The sequence below is a fragment of the Tauraco erythrolophus genome, chromosome 9, assembly GCF_009769465.1.
Source record: "Tauraco erythrolophus isolate bTauEry1 chromosome 9, bTauEry1.pri, whole genome shotgun sequence".
Classification (NCBI taxonomy): Eukaryota; Metazoa; Chordata; class Aves; order Musophagiformes; family Musophagidae; genus Tauraco; species Tauraco erythrolophus.
The window spans coordinates 24,806,562-24,827,617 of NC_141473.1; the positions used below are offsets into that span (position 1 = coordinate 24,806,562).

The following is a 21,056-nucleotide window of genomic DNA, read 5'->3' on the forward strand; positions in this document are numbered from 1 at the left end:
CCTCTCTGGGCAACTTGAGATGCATTTCTGGATGATGTCCAAAAGTTTATCTTTTTACTGAACAACTTGAAGGCATTGGATTTTCTCAGTGACCCTAAGAATTAGCATTGACAAAAAAGTTGTCATTTTTTCTAGCATCGGTACCCAACATGACTGAATTTTCATAAAACTCTTGAAAAAAAGTAGCCTATGAGAGGCATACCTGTGACAAACCTTTCAGTACAAGGGATTATGATTTGACAAAGGTACTGGTAACTGAAAATAGGATCTATGGGCTTGCTTACCAGAAAAGTTTATTTGAGGAACAGTATTGGGTTAATTCCTTGTGCAGATGCTCCTTGTCTATACTGGGAATTACTTGGTTATCAAGACTCTGGTCCCACTACTACAACCTTTTTCCATCATATCTCTTTCCCAGGCCTGAGATTCTGGATTTGACTGAGGTTTCCTGAGCTTATGGGATACATTCATTTCATGTTTCAATATTTTTTTTTGTAACTACAAAAAATACATATGCTATGAAAGTGAGGAGAGTTAATGAACACATGGAATCTCCTGATTTCAGCAGCTGGAGCTTTTAAGAAACGCACCAAAAATCACAAGCTCTGGCAAGAACATATATGTCATATCTATATGTGTGCTATAACATTTGTCAGAATCAAATGCTGTGAAAGCTATCCCTTTTACAGAGTCGCTCATAACATTTTTAAACAAATTACTTTTAGTCAGATATATTTTATGACTGGTCTTGGCCCGAAGGGAAATCTTCAGAAAGTCTGAGCAAAATCAGTTCAGCAATGGAAAAACATACTTTTATATTGAAATATTTGCATAATTCAAAAACAGCTGAAACTACAAACTTTAAACTTGGCTTGTTTTATAGCTTTAATAGAGGAAAGAAAAATAATCCAAATTTAAAGAAAATCACTTCACCATTTTTCAAGTTAAATGATGAAATCTAGCATGTTCAAGCGTGAACATAGAATTTTCCATTCTTTTTTCCCGCCAGTGTTTGCAAGACCACCTGTGTTAAGGCTACATTTGTAATAACCTAGAATGTGGCAGTAAAAATGTTTTTTTTTAAGGATTCAAGCATTAAAGCCACCTTAGTTAGGGCTTACTAACCACTTACATCTTCAGTTTGTGGGATACGTTACTTGAGAGTATTTTAGGAAATGCATTAGCAGTGCTGGCAAACGTGGTAGAATGAGAAACGTTCTTCTTAAAAATTTCTTAGCACACCTACCACATAGTACATACTGAAATATAGTTTCGTGAATTTCTACTTGTTGTTATTATTACTTGTTATCCAATCTATCCCATAAATTAAACAGCATGTGCAATATAGCCAAATTAATGTATCGCAATAAAAATTGCAACGTTACCAAATTTTAAAGCCTGCCTACCAAGCTTTTGATGTTGTAGTAATACTAGGCATTTGCCTCGACCTGTTGTCTGAAACAGGATACTGACCTAAATGGAATTTGATGTCACCCAGTGCAACCATTCTCAAGGTAATATATGCAGAAATGTTCATAAATTGAAAGTTTATGTTTGGGTAGAACCAAAATTTGATCTAAATGAAAATAACAACAAAGAAATGTATAGTATGTTTTTATGAGTGATGAAGCTTCTTTTACATTGTAAGGATATGTTAGGTCTTAAATATTTTAGGAGAGTTTTTAAACCATTTGTTTTAGAAGGGTGGTCAAAATTGTGGAAACTAGGGAGACTTTAAGAGCTGTTCTTAAATGATAACGGCATGATGCTGCATGCTTTTGGAAGGAATAAAAAGAACCGATGTTCAAGCATACAACTTACTCTAAACAGAGGTCAGTAGGTTTTCATTGTCAGATTGTGCTGCTGTCATAGACCAGCATGTTACCTTGTAATCCTATCTATAAAACATAGAAGTATTTATTACTATTGACACTGCTGACGTTTTATGATAAGCCTGTTTGCAGCTCCTCTTTCTGTAAGTTACTGAGTATTGTGTGTTCTCCTCTGAGAAGCGAGAAAAAGTGTTGTTTCTTTTCCTTACGTCTTGCAGCTTCATGCTTAGTCTTCCAGACAGGAAAACCTTGACCTTTTTATCAGCTAGCCTTCCTATGTGTTGGCACAAACAAAAGTAGTGTCCTGGACCTAGGGAAATAGTAGTTGGGTTATATAACAATGTATACTCTTTTTCAAAGGATTACACACTTTCACTTTTCCCTATTCATTTATATTCACAAATGGAAAGAAAAGTTTAAAAAACAAAAAAGAATTTAGGAGAAAATGAAATTCTAGTCTGTTAATGGCATAACAAATGCGCTAGAAAGCCTAATAGAATTATGTTTGGTTTAGTTGTGACTTAGGAAACCACAAAACCTAAATTAATAATGAAGATTTGTTGATAGTGATTAATGAATAGCAAAGCTGGTAATACCTTTCTATAACTGAGACCATTCATGATATCATGCTGTGTGGGAGAGGAGGTCTGATCATTTTATTAGGCAGCTGAAGCACATTATTAAAACCTAAGTTCCTGGATACCAGTATCTTAACTGGATTTAAAAGCGTATCAACTATTCCATCTAAACATATCAACTAAACGTATCAACTAAACCCATCCATGGGTTTGATGGATGGACCACTCGGTGGATAAGGAATTGGCTCAATGGCCGTACTCAGAGAGTAGTGGTCAACGGCTCAATGTCCATGTGGAGACCGGTCACGAGTGGCATCCCTCAGGGGTCCGTGTTGGGCCCGGCCCTCTTCAACATCTTTGTCGGTGACGTGGACAGTGGCATGGAGTGCACCCTCAGCAAGTTCGCCGATGACACCAAGCTGTGTGGTGCCGTCGACACGCTGGAAGGGAGGGATGCCATCCAGAGGGACCTCGACAGGCTGGAGAGGTGGGCCCGTACCAACCTCATGAAGTTTAACCAGGCCAAGTGCAAGGTCCTACATCTGGGTCATGGCAATCCCAGGCACAATTACAGACTGGGTGGAGAATGGATCGTGAGCAGCCCTGAGGAGAAGGACTTGGGAGTACTGGTGGACGAGAAGCTCAATATGAGCCGGCAATGTGCTCTTGCGGCCCGGAAGGCCAACCGCGTCCTGGGCTGCATCCAAAGAAGCGTGGCCAGCAGGTCGAGGGAGGTGATTCTCCCCCTCTACTCTGCCCTCGTGAGACCTCACTTGGAGTATTGCGTCCAGTTCTGGAGTCCCCAACATAAGAAGGACATGGACCAGTTGGAGAGGGTCCAGAGGAGGGCCACGAAGATGATAAGAGGGCTGGAGCACCTTTCCTATGAGGACAGGCTGAAAGAGTTGGGGCTCTTCAGCCTGGAGAAGAGGAGGCTCCGGGGTGACCTTATAGCGGTCTTCCAGTACCTCAAGGGGGCCTACAAGAAAGATGGGGAGAGGCTGTTCAGGAGGGCCAGTTGTGATAGGACAAGGGGTAACGGTTTTAAAATAGAGGGAGGTAGATTCAGGTTGGATATTAGGAAAAAATTTTTTACCATGAGAGTTGTAGAACACTGGAACAGGTTGCCCAGAGAGGTGGTGGATGCTCCATCCCTGGAGACGTTCAAGGCCCGGTTGGATGAGGCCCTGAGCAACCTGATCTAGTTGGAGATATCCCTGTTCCTTGCAGGGGGGTTGGACTAGATGGCCTTTGAAGGTCCCTTCCAGCCCTAACGATTCTATGATTCTATGATTCTATGATCTCAAAGAATGCATATATATATATATGTAAAAATATGTGTATGTATGTAATGCATGTATGTGTTTCAGTAATTTCGTATTGATTTTAAAAAAGAATATCCTTTCTAGTCTAGCATGTTAATGCACCAGTTTAGCTTAGAAATTGAGTGAAGGCTAGGAAATGACATTTTTGTGTAGAATCATTAGTAATAAGGAATTTTCAAGGCAAAACTGTGCCTCTTACTAAACCTAGCCTGAATTTCAGGTGCTACAATGAATTTACTTTCTGACATTTTGAGGAAAAATTACCTCTTTGAGCTGTGAAAAATGCATATTTGTTGAAAGGCAATAAATATGGGCCCCTATTCCATTCCTGAGGGCTAGGCAGTGTTTCCTCTCATACAGAAGAATTTCTGAATTTGTTTCTCAAAAACAAATAGATTTACGAAACAGTTTTTGTACCTTAATTCTAAAAAGCATTCTTGGAGGCATAACTGTTACTATACAGATCCCCTGCTTAGGTGATAGAAATTATATGATGTTGGAGAGGCAGTACGGAATGAAGGAGTAGGAGCAGGACTGAGGCAGACCAAAGATCAGTCTAACCTGGTATCTGCAACAGTGTACAGTAACGGGTGCTTGTGAAAGACAATAAAACCAGAACAAATCTCTAGTGATACTTGTGTGTTATACTCTCCTAGCTTCTAGCAATTTGTAGCTTAGGAATTTCTGAACTAGAGATGTCTTTGTGCTTAATAGTCCAAAATAGAATTTTATCATACATAATGTCTTGTGATAATGAGTGTCACAGATCGTGTTATGTAAAGAAATACCTCCCCTTATTTGTTCGGATTCAGCCACCTAAGAATATTACTGGCTATCTCATGCTGCTTGTATTGCGTGGCCAGTCCGTAATCATTCCATATACAATGTCTTGTTGTTTTTGATTTTGCAGAGCTCTTGCTTATCTCCTCACTAGTCTTTTTTCCAGACTCTTTTCCTATTTTGTTGTTCGTTTGCTCTGTAATTCTGACACCCTGGGCCACCCTTCACTGCCCTTTTTTTCAGGTCTGCTATTCTCTTTGTGAATGAGGGACCAGAATGTTCAACTTGTAGGTTTACAAAGTGGTTTAATTTTGTTGTTTCCTTTGTTCTGTATTCCTTTCTTAATAATTTCTAACATTTTATTTGGTTTCTGGCTGCCACTGATGATTGATCTGACATTTTCATAGAATTATCTGTTGTAACTTCAAATTTTCTTTATGGTGTAGTAATAGGTGATTTAGAGCCCATCATTGTGTATTTAAAGCTAGAATTGTTTTTCGTATGTGCACCTTTTTTACATTGATTGACAAATAATTTTATATTCCATTAGTGAGACATTTTTGCAGTTCTTCACGCTCAACTTTTGTTTTTGCTATCCCAAATGAGTCTAAATGTGTTGCAAGAAGATGGCACACCGTACTCTGAAGAGTTTCTTTCAGAAATGGTATATATGGCCTGAAGGTGCTACCCGTACGTAACAGGTAGGCACAGCTGATGTCAAGACTGGACTTAGGCAGGAGGATCTCAGTAAGGCCATTTCTTAAACCACTTGAGGCCTGTCTTGCTTGACTCTGGTGAGCAAAGTTGAATTAATTTACGGTAAGGTACCGATTTAGGTGGCATTAAATCCCAGGTGGACATTCTTGTTCAGGAAAGAAAGAACCTTAGTACACTGTAGCTTAATTATTTTTTTTTCCTGAGAAATGAGGCCTTCCCTGTAATACTGTTGCTAAATTAGAGCATCCACATAGAATTAATTTATCACAAATTTCTGATGCTTCCTGTATACATGGCTGTAATACTTTAAAGCTGGTACCATTTTACTGGTGACCTGAGTGAGTCGTGAGGTGTTTTGTTCAGAAAAAATTAAATTGGCACAATATTCTGTTTGCTCAAACCACAAAGCAATAGAGCTACCTACCAAAATCCTGAGAAGACAGAGTTGTAGTAATTAAGCCTTCTGGTTACCAAGGCAGGCCCTACTGTTCTGGACTGTCATGGAAGGGATGAGGATTCATCTTATTCATTCTGTGCCTACGTAGTCCTCAGAGCACAAGAGTTTGAGACTAGGGGTCCCTGGCAGTTTTAAACTGAAAGAAAAGTTCCTCTCAGGACACACATTTCCATCCCCTACTTCTCCCTTATACTGCCAGCATGTCTCTGCCCACATGGGGAACCAGTTCATCAGTCTGCACAGACTGGCAGAACCTACCCTGGTAAGGTACGGAGCTCCCCGAACCAGCTCATTGCAGGGTCCAGGTGAGTACCAGCAGGGGAAGAGAGGATTTGCAGTAGAAGGAGACAAGGATGAGACTACAGTATCTGCAAACTCTAGCGGCTGAAGTTTCAGTGGACCCTCACTCTGAGGCATAAAACATGACATTTTATTTTGAACTTCCATCTAGCAACAAAGACTGTAGTTCTGAAGTTGGAAGAAGTTGCTCCAGGATCAGCTGGTAGTATTGTAGAATTATGTCTGCAAGCAAAGAGCAAAGAATAAGGGGACAGAGCCATGAATATACTATCAGAAGGGAAACGATCTCTTTGACATCTGATGTGCTGAAAACCAACGATTTTATCATAGAACTATGTGAAAAGAATGGTGAGACAGCAGAATCAACCATTCAGTACTGGGGAAGCACTGGAACTAATCACAATCTTCCAAATTTAATTTGTGCTTTTCACATGCGCATGTAATTGATGCAACTTTGTCAAGGTCATTTTCCATTTCTGGAAATGACACCTATCCCTCTCCATGTACGCCAAACATGAAATTCTGGTGACTTTCAGTTTTTCAGCAACTGTTATTGCAGCTACAATGTTGTGTCAGTCCAAATATATCTTTCTAACTTTCTGAACAAACTGAAGGAAATCCAAAACAACAGTATTCTGATTCATAGGAAATAATTATCCTGTAAACTTTCCATTAAAATTATGCTTTAAGTTTAAAGTTCAGTATTGTCCTTTTCTATAGCAGCATTCTGTGTTGCTGCAATATTCAGTATTGGAAGCTACCCATTTCTCCTTAAAAGCATACGGTTTAATGAGTTGAAATCTGAAACCCATGCTTTAAAGCTTTACAGTGCATAGGCTTCTCCCCTCCCGATGCTTAGGTTCAAATCATACTAACAGGGTGGCAATTTTATGAAATTAATCAGATAGTAATTTATTACCAATAAATTTTAAGAAAGATATTTTCTCTTTACCCTAATTTGGTGTGATTATTTTTTTCAATGTAAGAAATTAAATGTATGGCTTGTTCAGTAGGTTTCATATTAGATCAATAATTTGTTGGCTTAACTTTTTTTTCCTGTGGAGATGTGGGAAGATCAATGTCTGTAGTGCCCTAGGTCATGATCAATACTTTTAATAAAACTTCCTTTTTTTTCTTCCTCTTTTTCTTTTTTTTTTTTTTACCTTTGTACGGTTTTGCTTTTATTAATGAGCTTTTCCTTTAGCTTCAGACCATTAATGGTTTTCAGATAATGTCATACTGCCCAAGGTCAAGGCCAGTTTGAACTTATAACTCTACTTATCAGTGATTAAATCTATTGGATGGGCTTAGATGTGTTAGAAAACATAAGAGTTTGAAGCACTGCTTTCTAGAGGCTCAAAGTTAAAACAAAACAAAATGTCAACGTTTGGGGAGGATGAGACATTAAGGCTTTTATTTTCATTTCCTTCTTAAACAAATAATGATTGTCTTTGTTATGGATCTCGTATTGGTAATAACATCACAAGTAACTGCTGTGGCCTTGACTGCATTTCAATTAAAGATATTAAATGCTCCATATTGAGTTTTATAATGGTATATTACTCATTTTGCAAAACCAGTTTGAAATAAAATTATGTATCTTTTGTTCACTGCTGAAATTCTGGATGTGAGGGTAGAAACTTATCAAAGTATGTGTTATCAGCTGGAGCACTGGCAGAGAATGTGGTATTATTGTCTCTGGGGCTCAACCCAGTGTCTTTTGAAATCAATGGAAAGATCTCATTAACTTCATTGGATATTGATTATGGCCATGGAGAACTTAAAACATTCATGAATATTAATGGTTTATACTGATCCATGTGTCTTTTTGTGTGTTGCACCTTGTCTGCAATCTCCAATTCAATTTTTGTAGTCTACCTAGAGGTAATACAAAAAGTGAACTTTATGTATGCTGAAAGATTTGATAACATATTTTACCTCAAGGAATCTTCTTTATTGTCTGTTATAAATGAGGTGCATAAAGAAGTGGACACTGTGACCACTGGCACCTAGGTGGAATATCTTCTGTAGAAGATGTTTTTTCCCCATTATTTTGGCAGTTTTAGCCTTTTTTTATTAGGCAGCAGTTCACTTCATAACAAATCATCACAGAGGGGTTTGAACAGCAGAATTTCTACTCAGAAGGTGCCCTACAGTCTCTGATAGCCTATCATCTTTAATTTAGAGATTTTATTTCCCATCTTGTGATTACAGTTGAATGAACATTGTAGAAAAAGTTTAAATTGTAGCTATCCATGTCATGCTTTTGCCATAAATGATGGAACTTAGTTTTCAAGCCTCTAATCTTCAGTTGCTCAAATAGTCACTATAAAATAATTGCACAGAATGAAAGGAGAGTAAAATGTGGGTATGTATGGTGACCCTGGATGAAAATTAACTGCAGGAACTGACCCTTTGATTGGAAGTTTCTCTGCTGTAGCATCCAGTTACAGGCAATAGAAGTGTGGGAAAAGTTGGCTGAATGGAACACAAATCCTTAGTTCCGGGAGGGACAGAGCAGAGATCCTGGCTAGTGGAAAACTGGACAAAGGGAAGGTTTGAATAGGTCCTGCTTCACCTGACTTTGGGGATTTAGGATTCATTTTAAGACAATTAAACATCTAGAGTTAACATTGGGGGGAGGATGTGTTAATTGGTGTTCTCAAAAATGGTTAATTGTCTAAAAGTGGAGTTGTGAGATCGTATGATAGGTTTGGCTCAGTGATTTCCACAGTAGGTTTTACAGATAAAGCAAAGTGGAAGTTGTTTAAATGCCATATCTGAAAAGTAGGCTGTGCATGTTACCTGTATACCAATGACCTGGTGTTGACACACTGGAGCTTAATATAGACTATGAAGTGGCAGTTTAGATACAAACCTCTGGATGCTGCAAAAATAACCTTTATGTAATTGATCCCATTTGAATGAAAGTTGGCTCCAGCTTACTTTCACCATAGCTATTTTCCTTGTCATGAATGATAAAGTCAGTAAAGAAAGCAGACCTGACTTAGAGCATATACAGACAGCAGATTTAGTGCGTATAGTAAACATGAACTATTTTTATATTGGTAGGGTTTGCCTATACCTACTGAATGGTATAATACTAATGTTTAAAAAGAGTTATTACAAACCAGATGTAAAGTTTGGAAGGCTGCTTATGTTGATTTTGTTTGCTGTAGTCTACTACCCTGTGCACCCTGTGTCCACACTGCCCTCCTAATCCATCCTGATTCTTCTGCCTGCCCCAGTGATTAGCAGTCAAAACTAAATCAGACAGGAGTCTACAGAACCAAATATTTATGTCCCTTGTAATCCAACACTGTGATATTGTACTGTGAACCTGAAAAGATGCCAGGCCATGAATTGTGGCTAATAGCAATTGATCACGAATGAAACTGCAGAACTCTACTCCAGATTGTTGGCTTTATAAATTTGATAATAAGTACATTTCCTGATAGAATATAAAAGTGCAATAAACTATGCATGCCCTCTCTTTCGTCTCCACCTGTCCAATTGCAGAATACTGTTTGTACAGTATATTGTTGTCGCTGACAACTGAGTAAGAATTTTTAGGAGCAGTTGGCTATCAAACGATGGCAAATTTAAAGGTTATGCAAATTGTGCCAGTACAGCCCAGCTTGTTTCAGACCTCTTTTCTCTATTATCATATCAATTGAGTCAGCTCATAGTAGACAAAGCAAGGTTATGGGAACCACCTAGAGCATCATGCACCATTAAACATCAATGCAGCATACACGAACATCTGCAACAACGATCTTATTAACAGAGGGTATAACGGAAGGCAATAAACAGCTTTCTTAGACACTCAATTGTGAAAAATTTAATAACCTAATACTTGCATTATTTGTCAAGAGCAAGTTGGTCAAAAATTACACAATTGTGGTAGATTAGATTACAATACCTATTGCACACTGTAAATTACTGCAAACATAGGAAAATTCATTTGTGAGCAGTTAAACACTGCTGTTAGTAGAGTGCTAAAATGCAATTTATTTTAATCTCTGGTGCATCATGGAATAGAAGTGTCTCCTTTTTGCACTGACATTTTTATATTTGGCTAAAACCAAATATGAAAAACCTAAAGTTTGTTTTTGGATTTCCCGCTTAACTAGACAGCTTAAATGTTTCAAAATCAAGGAGCAGTTGTTTTGAAAGGTAGAATACAGAAACCATAAAGCACTCTTTGTGCATGCAACCAAAATAGATGTTTGGAGGAACAAAGCAAAGCACGTTAGAAGTTCATACTGGGGATATGTATTGTGTATTGACTTCTGGGGTAGTCACTGCACTGGTTTAGAAGATGAAAGCATGTGAAGCTGTGATCTTGAATGGCTTAGGGAATTAAATACAGAAATTAAGATATGTTAGAAATTGATCATAAAGAGAAACAAGGTCTAGTTCTTCAAGGCCAACCCAAAATGCTAGGGATAGGCTAGAGTTTGAGCATACTCTGCTATAATCAGAGAAACTGGTGGTGAGTGACAGCCCTCCTCTCTTTGGAGACTGGAGGCACTGATGGATTCTCTGGTTTTCGTTAAGAGGGAACTGCAGGCCTACTCGTAAAAGCTTACAGCTACAGGAGGAAAGAAATATTCTTCCAATTTCAGCCTGAACATGCAAAATGTACAAGCATTTAGGAATAAAATCAGAAAAAGGAAATAAGAGACTGGATGAGTAGAACAATACAGGCTCAAAGGTCAAGTTTGACAAGCGCGTTCAGCAGAAAAACCTGCTCCAAACGTTAGTCTTCTCCCAAGCAGCTTTGTTCCTTCCTGGCGCCCTCCGCTCTCGCCTCTGCTGCTGCCGAGTAGCAGCTATCGGATCAGATTTGTATTTATATGGAAAAAGAATGAAGCCTTCTAAGTTTTGTTGGCTTAAAAATCCAAATTGTGCTAGGATCTTTGGCTACAATCATCCTCGGGTCACCAGTAAACACCTCAGTCATTTCTGTAATCAGTAAAGAGGAAGAATGAGAAGACAGTAAGAAGCAAAGATGAGTAAAAGCTTGGTGCAAGTATAGATTTGACAAGTTGAGAGTTACAGAAGTTAATTTTGTTTCCATTAAAAAAATGAAAGTTTTTCTTCAAAAATGTTAAATTGAAAGTCTTAATTTTTTTTTTTTTTTTCATCTGGGTTTATTTCCTCTAGGAAAAGATGGCAAAAAAAGCAGGCAGTATATCTAAATAATCATTAAGTATATGTTTTATACTGAAACGGTTCTATGAGGAACAAGTAACAGGCATTTTACAATTTTTTTCCACATTTTTAAGTTACAGTTCAAATGATCTCACTCTGTAGGCTAACCAGAGATTTTTTCCTGCATATCTGTCTGGTTTTTAGAGCAGTATCTGCTTCTTGCCTTTCTTCATAACTTTTCATAACTTAATTGTATCAGCAAAGTGACCACATTCAATTTTTACAATATCTATTTACTTACTTACCAACCTTGTTTTTCAGCTTGGAAACTCTTTAGAGCAGGAACTTTTTTCTTCCCCCTTCTAATACAAGATGGCCTTGGTGGTCACCTTCACAATATCAGAATACAAATTAGATTTTAAAAGATCACAATTGAACTTGGCTATACATGCCAACTAAAGTTCGATTAATTTTTAAATGTTTATTGCTTCTAAAAAGAAGATCAATGTGTTGCTTTGGTTTTTAGATTGAAATAAAACTGAATGATTCAGCAATTCTGTACTACAGAAATAAAACTTTACAGAAGAGTAACGGAGATTGACAGGCGATGGTAGGAGTTTGACAAGGTTCCACAGAGGCTGGAAATTTTTTATTTATCTGCTAGGTTAGTTATTTTGCTTTTGTCAAGTAGCCTGTTTTTATAGTGTTGGGGGTTGCTTTACGTGACAGTAGTGCACTAGCCGTAAAACCTGTTGTGTTACCTTTATGAGTGCCTATATGCTACTGCCATGCTTTAAAGGGCTTGTTACACAAACATATGATGCAAGAGCTCTTGCCGGAAACTGTCAAAACTGCTATTATAATAAATGTAACCAAACATATTTAATTCATGATGTAGTCAATAATTGTATACATTCAGGGTTGTATAATTTACATTAAACTGTATGTGACATTATTTTTAAAGGTGATAGATTGACCATCCTACTTACAGCAATGGTTAGATAATACTTTTTAACTGATTCAGTGATACTACAGATCATAGTTTGGAGTATTTAATTACCTAAGAAATTATCTGCAACTAATGTAGGAGAAAATAATCTTCTTCATTTTGGGCCAAATTATCTTTCTAGACTGGCATAACATTTAAAGAATTCCATTAAAAACAGTGGAGTTGTTCTGTTTTTAACTGGCATTATAAGAGCAGAATATTTCCCCATTGAGATTAGAACAAATTTCAGCCTCCACTGCAGTGACATCTTCTAATAGATTTAACACCTGCAAAAGCCTGAGAAAATGCATTTAGCTAGCATGTTTCATTCTTCAAAAATAAATAAGTCGTCTAGGGAGATCTTAATTAAAGGCAACACAGAATTTACAAATACAGCATGAGAAGAAAAAAATAATTGTAAAAGTTCTAGAGCTGAGCTCTGAGTTAAAAGGATGAAAAATTAAAATTTCTACATGTAATTCAAGTATTTTTTGGCAGTGCTGTAGATTTGCTATGGTATATCAGCAATGTCCAACTAGTATCCAATTAATTATTTTTTTTAAAGGAGAAATATATATACACATTAACTTATTTTTAGTAATGTTTCTAGGGAAGGCTGTCTCTTTCATTCCAATGGACTGATTTTATTTATGAAACTAAATATAAATTTTTTCCAGAAGAAAAATCTCCTTCAGAACTGCTCTGTAGTGACCTAATGCTCACTCCTTCTCTTTTCAGTCTTACTGATGCTCAAATAAATAGAAGTGCCTTGGGCCCATTTCTGCGTCCACTGACGACCCGTGCTTCTCAGATTATCATGTAGCATAAACAAAGCTGTCATGTAACTTGGCATTTATTTAAATGATGTGATTTCTGTGTTCACCACTCTGCAACTGAGGTACAGCAAGAAAGCTTGCAAGTTTTGACAGGTGTGTTTGCCCCGCTAGGGCAATATGCTTAATATATAGAAAATGTGAGGCATAATACTGGTTTTGTCCTACTGAAAATAAGATTGTAATGTGTTTTTCTTCTTTCTTTTAGCCAATGCCCTCATAAGCTTTTGGGTAGGAATTGCTTAGACCTCATTATAGATCCATAATTTGTCAGAAAATTCTCCCATAGGACAGTGTTTTGATGGTCCAGCTAGGCAGAGGTTTAAAATAGGTCTGTAGAATACCATGAGATGGCGTACAAACATACATGCATTCCTGCTAACGTGTGGGCCAGTGCAAACAGTAAGTGAAGTCCATGGTCTGCTTTCTGAGCTGAAAGATACTTCATTTTTGCAGGGTCTCCATTAGCTAAGTTTCAGAAGGTTAGAGAGCATGTGTGAGCTAGAACATATACATCAGTGTAACTTGGGCGTACATATGTCCTATATTCTTTATATTAGACACTGGAAATCCAGCTGTCATCATTTGTGTGTGTTTTCAAATCTTGAGCTACCTATTTACGGATAGAAATAGATTTGTTTCTATTTCCGGTTATCATATGCAGCTCAAAAAATAATAGTTTTTTGGGGAGTTGGCTCGGTTTTTTACATGTAAGGATCAAATATGATGTACAGTGGCCAAACCAATATACGTAGGATTTACAGTGCAGGAAGAGATATTTATATTTGTTAATACCCAAGGCCAGATCTGGTTTTTTGTCACCTTGTACTTTTGCTGATGTGGCTAGGCTCACTGCAGTAGAGCACGTTCTCAATGGAGACTAGGATCATACAATTCACAGGTTTCATTTACTGTAACCCATCTCTTCTGTCCTCAGAACTGATTTTGATCTGAGCTCTTTGTAGCGATTCCAAGACAGTCATTGTGTCAAATCAGTCAAACATTTGCAAAAATTTTCAGCTTTTCTTAATTTTGGTGCCTATGACTTCACACCTTTTGCCTTTCCTGAGCCCTCAACCCCTGTCCTGGTTCAGACAGAGATGACAGGAAGAGGATTTAGCTCTGAACACTACCTTATGTCTTCAGCAGCCATGCTGAGTTAGAAGAGTGCATTTTCTGGCAGTTCAGTGGGCGCAGTTTCAGTTCCTTCTGAAATCTGTGCCTAGCAGGCAAATGGCAATACTCTTGTGTGCTCAGAAAGGCTTTTTCAACAGAGTTCATTGCCATTCTAAACCTTAAACATTGTGACACATGCCAGAAAAATTCTGCTTCTTGGTCTTTAGGGCAGTTTTTCCATATATGTATGCATATATACGTATTTTAAAAATGTTACATTAGCACCAAACTGAAGCAAAACTAGTATATTCTGTTGACCTCTTGCTTCCCCATCTTTTACACGCAGTCCTAGTGTTTTGTTTACTTGTGCAAACAAAGAATTATTTAATATGATAAATAAAATAGAGCTTCAACTTATGGCACTGGCAGGAATGATATAGAAATACTGATGTTTAAGTGACTCCCACACCTTCTATAAAGTAAACAAACACATTTGGGCCTATTGAGCTACTCATGAATCATTAGTTGATGCTGTTACGTTTTTTACAATTGTTGTAACTAGATACAGAGTTCTGAGTCTGATCTCATGCTGGTATAAATCAAGAGTTATTTCAAAGGAGTGGTGTTGAATTAGCAGGAGTGCAGACAGAATCAGACGTAGGCTCAGAGGATATACACTGGATGCAAAAACAGTGTTTAATTTATATCATTGCTAATAGCTGATGTGAATGAGCGTACGAGTTCCTTTAGAGGAACCTTCTTTTCTCTATTAACTCTAATCCTATGAATCACACTTCAGTTGGATGCTATGAATACGACTTCTGAATAAAATACTCCTCGCTACATCATGGGACAATGTGTATGTCTGGGAAGAGCTATAAAGGGAACACAAATCTCTCTGAACATCTTTGGATTAACTTTACCTCCTAGGAGAGAGGGAAAATGGAGTCTGTCATTTCCCCTACAGATAACTATAGGACCATGAGTAGAGCCACAGAAGATTCAATGTCTTTGGAATCATATTCTTTATCTGTTTCTACTGAAAATTAACTAGCTGCCTCTGAGGGACACTTCTTTGCATCCTGGCCAGCACAGCTATAAGGACTTAATTTTGTTTAGCAAGCTGCAAGGACAATTCTAGCCTAATTGCACTTATTTGGATCCTTTATTATGGAAATAAATTAGTATTTGTATTAATTAATTGTATCATACTGTAGATATATAAATGGATTATAAATGACTACTCTATAACTTGTTCAAGGTAACATTGTTTTTATAGCAATGAGGGCTTAACACTTCTATATTACTAGTTATAAAGTTTTCTTGGCTACATATTGAATTCATTAGAATACAGCATCATCTGTTGTGTATTATTAAAATATTTCATTAGAAAGATCCCAAAGCATATGGCTGACTTGCATCTCACTTGTTATACTGTTTAACTCCATTGACTTGCACAAATAAATTCCTTATTTTTCTGACAAGCCCTACATAGCTACAGCACCAGGCCAAACAAGGCAGAGAACTACATGGAGGAGAGAGGAGACGTTGGGATGCAAAACAAGGCAAACCTAACATGCACACAGAAAGTGCCAGGGGGCCCACAATGTTCATCCAGTACCACTATCTGAAAGTTCCAGCCTGAAAATGCAGGATGTCATTCTGTTTGCTTAGAAATGACAGGTTGAATCAGCACTGCCAGGTTTGAAATACAGCACCACTGGAAGTCTTAAGGATTTCTAACCAAGTGCCCTGCCCCATGTTGCCTTATAACTTTGGATAGTGCTGATATGGTGGTAATGTTGCGGTATCTATTTGATGTACGTTATCAAGTGTGGTATCTTTGTGTGAAGTCCAGCAGGAACCGTGTTTTTTACTGTAGGAAAAAAAAGGAGGAAATGTTGTTACAGTCATAATTTTTAAAGATGTATTAATGTGGTGAAGAAGGTGCAGACACTTAGACCCTACAAGCTTCTGGGTTTTAACTTCTGGAGAGAAGTAAAAGCTCAGAATCATCCTGACTGACATGGGCGTGTTCCAAATACTTTTCTCATTACTTCTTACCTATAGCTGCCCAGAGACATTTATAGGTTTTGAGTTCAGGTTTCTATGTTCTGTTAAGTTTCTTTCTGTCGCACTTCCCTCCCTGACACCTTTCTTTTTATCTGTTTTTGGCCTCCGATTTAAAGAAAATTAGAGAGGGTGGAGGTGGGGAGGAGATGGGACAGAATTCTGTTTCACAATTGTTCCTTTTTTACAATTTAAAGCTCACAAAAGAAACACAAATGTGTCTCCATCTTGTAAGCATCTGTACTATCGCTACCAGCCCATGGATCAAAAGCCTATTTGAGGAAATAGCTAGTTGGTTTTGTATATATTTTAGGGCTCCCTTCTTCCTTTATTTTATTTTAATATAAAATTAAGGACACTCGAACATGTTGCCCGTAAGAGTTCTGCTACAGGTAATTAAATGTAAGTTTACACATTTAATCTACTTTAAGAGCAAGAGAGACTGGTAAATGACCCAGTTAAAGAAAGTACTCAGCCTAATTAGATGTAATGATTGCTTGCTAGTGTTTATTACTGTACTAAGAGTAGACATGTAGTCTGTGATTCTAATTTGGTTTAAAGACAGACCTGTAGTATTTGCAGCTATCATCAGAGTTCGATTGTTTCAGTTAACATCATGAAATAGGCTCTTGTTCATTTGGGAGCAATAAATGTGTCAGAATGGAAGGAGCCTCTTTTTTCAGTTAATATTGCTCTCCAATTATTATCTTTCCAGATTCTTTTACCTACAAAATATCTTACACTAGATAATGCTAGCACATCTTTTGCCTGAAGAAAATACAGATTTCACATCTTCATGTACCTAATGCAACAAATTAACAATAACTAAATTTACCAATGTGCCGATTCCTTCTGATTTATCTGTGAAGATTGTCTTCAGCCTATGAAATCACCACATTAATGTTTGATTTTGATTATTTCTATATAATTCTAAAACAGTTGAGTTCTTCACTAACTAAATCACTGAGAGTGCTGAATCAAAGTCCCAAATTTTTAAATTTCATGAATGCTTATTACTAAAACTTCCCTAATTATAGACACCTTGTTGCAATTTGCACTCACAATTCTGAGCTTCCAGGAAATTATATCCAAGTGGAATGGTTGTATCCCAGGATGTTTACCATAGAAGATATTTGTTGCTTAAAAATAGAATACTGAATTTTATGCCCAGAGGAGCCGCACTTGGACTTCAAAACACTTATGTAATTATTCTTTATTTCATAAGCTCTCAGAATGATAAATGAAATCAGAACTGACTTTGAAAAGCAGGCCACTGATGACCAGTTCACTTAGCCAAGGTATATCTATGTTTGCTATGATGGATTTGGGAGTTTTATAACATAATAGATCACACACAAAAATGAAGTTAGAGCAACATAAAGTCATGGAAGCAAGGATATTCAGAATGGAGACTTCTGCTACATCTTAATTCACCCTGTTGTGCCTAGGTGTTACAAAACACAGATCAGTGAGTGATGTGAGCTATTTTTATGCTATTACACAGACATAGCAAGGTAAATTAATGGCAGCCTTAATTCTAACTGACTTCATTTATTGTGAAGGAAAGAAAAAAACACACCTCAGTATTATTTTGTTGTATCTTTCAATATGTATTATCGTTAACTATAGTTTTGTAGACTCTACTATGCTAGTAGAAGTTCTCCTGAGGTTAAAGAAAGATAATTTGCCTATTGGATGTGTGCCAATGGTAATATCTTTATAACATAGATTGTGCTCCAAAGCTATGGCAGCTGCTTCTGAAACTTCAGTATTTTAAAATATGAGATGATTGCTCCTCTTGAAGATACATAAAGTTATAGAGACAGAACGTGTGACCTAGGTAGAGATGGAAAACTGTCATCAGAAAAAAAAAGATTGTTCTCGTACTAGCTGAATTCCTTGATGTGTTTGGGGGTTTAGACTAATTCAGTTATTTATAATTACACCTACTGCAGAAAGAATAAAATAAGAGCTCATAGTGCAGTACTTACCTGCAAGTACTAGAGGGAGCTGAGGGAAGGAATCAGGACAGAGGAGGAAAAGAAAGGAGAAAGACGATGGTGAGAACTTTTCATTTGTGTTAATTTGCTTGAATAGAGTCTTATTTGATGCCAAGCCCCATTTACAGCATTCAAAATATAACGTCTGTGCATTATTCACTCTCTGCTCAAACACATCCATTTGTATGCATATGCCAGTGTGTACTGTGTATTTAATGTAGAACATCTGTGTGTGCCTATGCACACTTGGGAAGGAAGCAGGTTAGTTTATTACAATGTGTCTTCAACAGTTATCACTTGTTCATTGTTTTAGCATTATCTAGAGCAAATCATATATACCTTCTTATGAAATGGATGAATGCACTCTGCTCGTCTTGCAATTTAATGTAAGACCTCTCTTTCTCGATTTCCAATTCAAATGAATCCTGTTAAATTACTGAAAAGCATTGCTCTTGAAGACTATCTTAAGAGCACAACACAGCATTGAAGCACATTTCTAAATAGTTTTCTTAACAGATAGTAGAATGCACTGAGAACTGACTGAAACCTGTTCTTTAATTGGAATATTCATCTTATGTTTTCATTACCCTTTTCCTTTGCCTCTCATGGATGGTTGTTGCTAATGCTCCCCTCCCCTCCCCTCCCCTCCTGGTGGGCCAGCCAACAGTTCCCTCTGGAGGCAGCATCATTATATCTGCCTGGTTCACTTAGTGGCAGATGGTGAAGAGCAGTAGAGCTGATACCTGCATTTCACAGAAACCAGATCCTTCTGGTACCTCTGCAGCATATACAGACTTGCCTGATTTGAGACTGTGAATTCTTTATATGCCTCCCAAACTAGGTTTCCTTGTTTGCTACAGTCTGTGTCAGTGTAAGAGTGATTTTTATGATCTGCTGTATTGCTGGACAGCGAAGAAAACTACTCATCTCCAGCTTTCAGCTACTGGAGGATCTATTTCCCATTCTATTTCTATTTTACCAAAAATTAAAAGAAAGCAGCTCTGATGGTTTTCATTTTCACTGGTTGACAGGCTTTTCTTCCCCCTCCCCTTTTTTTAATTCCTGCTGTCTGCCAAAGGACAATATGTTTGCTCTGAGACAGTTTAATGCATACTGACTACCAGAGGCAGAACTTCATTGGCTCTGTTACAGGGGTAATTTACACTTTAACAAGGTATTGTGACAAGGTGGTAATTATATTTTTATCACGTCATTATGACATTACCACCTGGAAAGCCATAGCTGATAATTAGTGGCATATATTAAATTTAACCCTAGAACTCTAAAGTTATCATACCTAAGTGGTGTTAATTATGTTGAACTGTGGTGTGGCAGTGAATTGAGGGTGAAGATGCTCAGTATCCACCTATTGCAATAAGTTTAATGAGTGCCAGTAGAGGGCAGGGAGCTGCAGAGAAGGGAATATTTTTTTTAAAAAAGAAATGCTAAGGAAGAGGGTGAAGTCATTGAAATCTTGAAACCAAATCTAGTCAGATGGCAAGTTGCAAGGCTTCATACATATATGTGTTTTTTAAAAAGATGTAATCTTAGAGCACTTTGATTTACTCAAGTTCCTGCTTTTTATTTCACAGCTTTGGTTTAGTTAGTTCATGTGCATTTTGAATTTTACAATGCAGCAATTTCTGTTGAACGTTTGGAAGCTTGACTGGCCATTCTGGAGGCTACATCACCTCTCGTGCAACTAATAGGAAGCACTCTTTTGGCAGGATGGATTTTTCTCAGTCTTGTCCAGATGCAAGGTGTTTTATTTGTTCCTCCTGATTTACTTTTTTTCACTTGCCCTTAATATTAGGAGATCAGAAAAGAAATTAATCTGGAAGTAATTAATGAAAATGTTCACAACAAATAGCTTGTTCAAATGTGTTCCCATATCCCTATGCAGTAAATACAGACAGAATTATAAACAAATCTCTTTTTTCCAAATTATCGTTTATAAGGTCAGAGCTCCAGTTTTGAATTGTTTGACTTTCAGTTTGTTGTGCTTTTCAAAGTCATATTAGCAAGTAACTCTTGTTTTATTCTCCCTTTCCACTACAGAAAATGAAGTGACTACTTTCCCTGTGTTGGTGAGTGATCAGAGTGAAATTGTGGATACCAATGGAGCTGGAGAGCATTTGTTGGAGGTATTTCTTACTGCTTTCCTCTTGTTTGGACATTGTCCTATTAGCCTCTCTGTATAAAATCTAACATTTTTTCATTCAACTGTCCTTCAGATGAGCTTCATTGTTTTAGAGCTTTTCTCTGCATCTTGAGTTATATGATTTAATTAAGTTCTGCTTTCAATGGGAAAAGTGTGTTCTATTACTTAAAAATATATGCCATTATGCTGTACTCTGTCGTTTTCATGAGATTAATTGTATCTGTCAGACTGTTGCATAAACAAGCTGCATCAAGACTATATGTTGTACAGAAATCCCTCCTGGCTTAAATGTTAACACATTGTTGTTCTTTAAAACAGGTTGTAGTGACTATAAACAGTATGTTAATAAGTGAGCATAATGTCTTCTGATCATGTCAATTTTGGTAGAACATCTGCTTCCAATAACAATTATTTGGACATCAGAAAAGAACACAAAGGGTTAATTTGTTAAAACAAACCCAGAAAATATCTGGCATGCTTAATATCAATTTGCAAAACTTACTATTTTTTTTGGCACAAGCTCTAAGGAAAAAAGAGGATGTTATGTCTATGCCTGTTTTTAAAAATGATTCAATATAAGCCAAAAACCAATCTAATCCAAAAGTTCTGTCATTCATTGTAACCTTCATACATGTAGTTCTGTGATGCACTATTGCATCCTGAAGGCTCTAATATCCAGTATGTAGTAGCTGTAAGGAGCTCCATTAGTCACTAATTTACTGGAAACATTACCAAAGAGACT

The 21,056-nt window shown here is 37.2% G+C and overlaps 1 protein-coding gene across 1 annotated transcript in view; it reads left to right on the plus strand.

The window, feature by feature from the left end:
• Window positions 1-21,056, plus strand: part of ADK (adenosine kinase) — a 301,153-nt gene that overhangs the window by 260,642 nt on the left and 19,455 nt on the right. Inside the window, exons 10-11 of the mRNA XM_086616842.1 lie at window positions 20,212-20,297; window positions 20,633-20,651. Coding sequence (XP_086472968.1) covers window positions 20,212-20,297; window positions 20,633-20,651 — 105 coding nt within the window. The remainder of the gene's footprint in view (window positions 1-20,211; window positions 20,298-20,632; window positions 20,652-21,056) is intronic.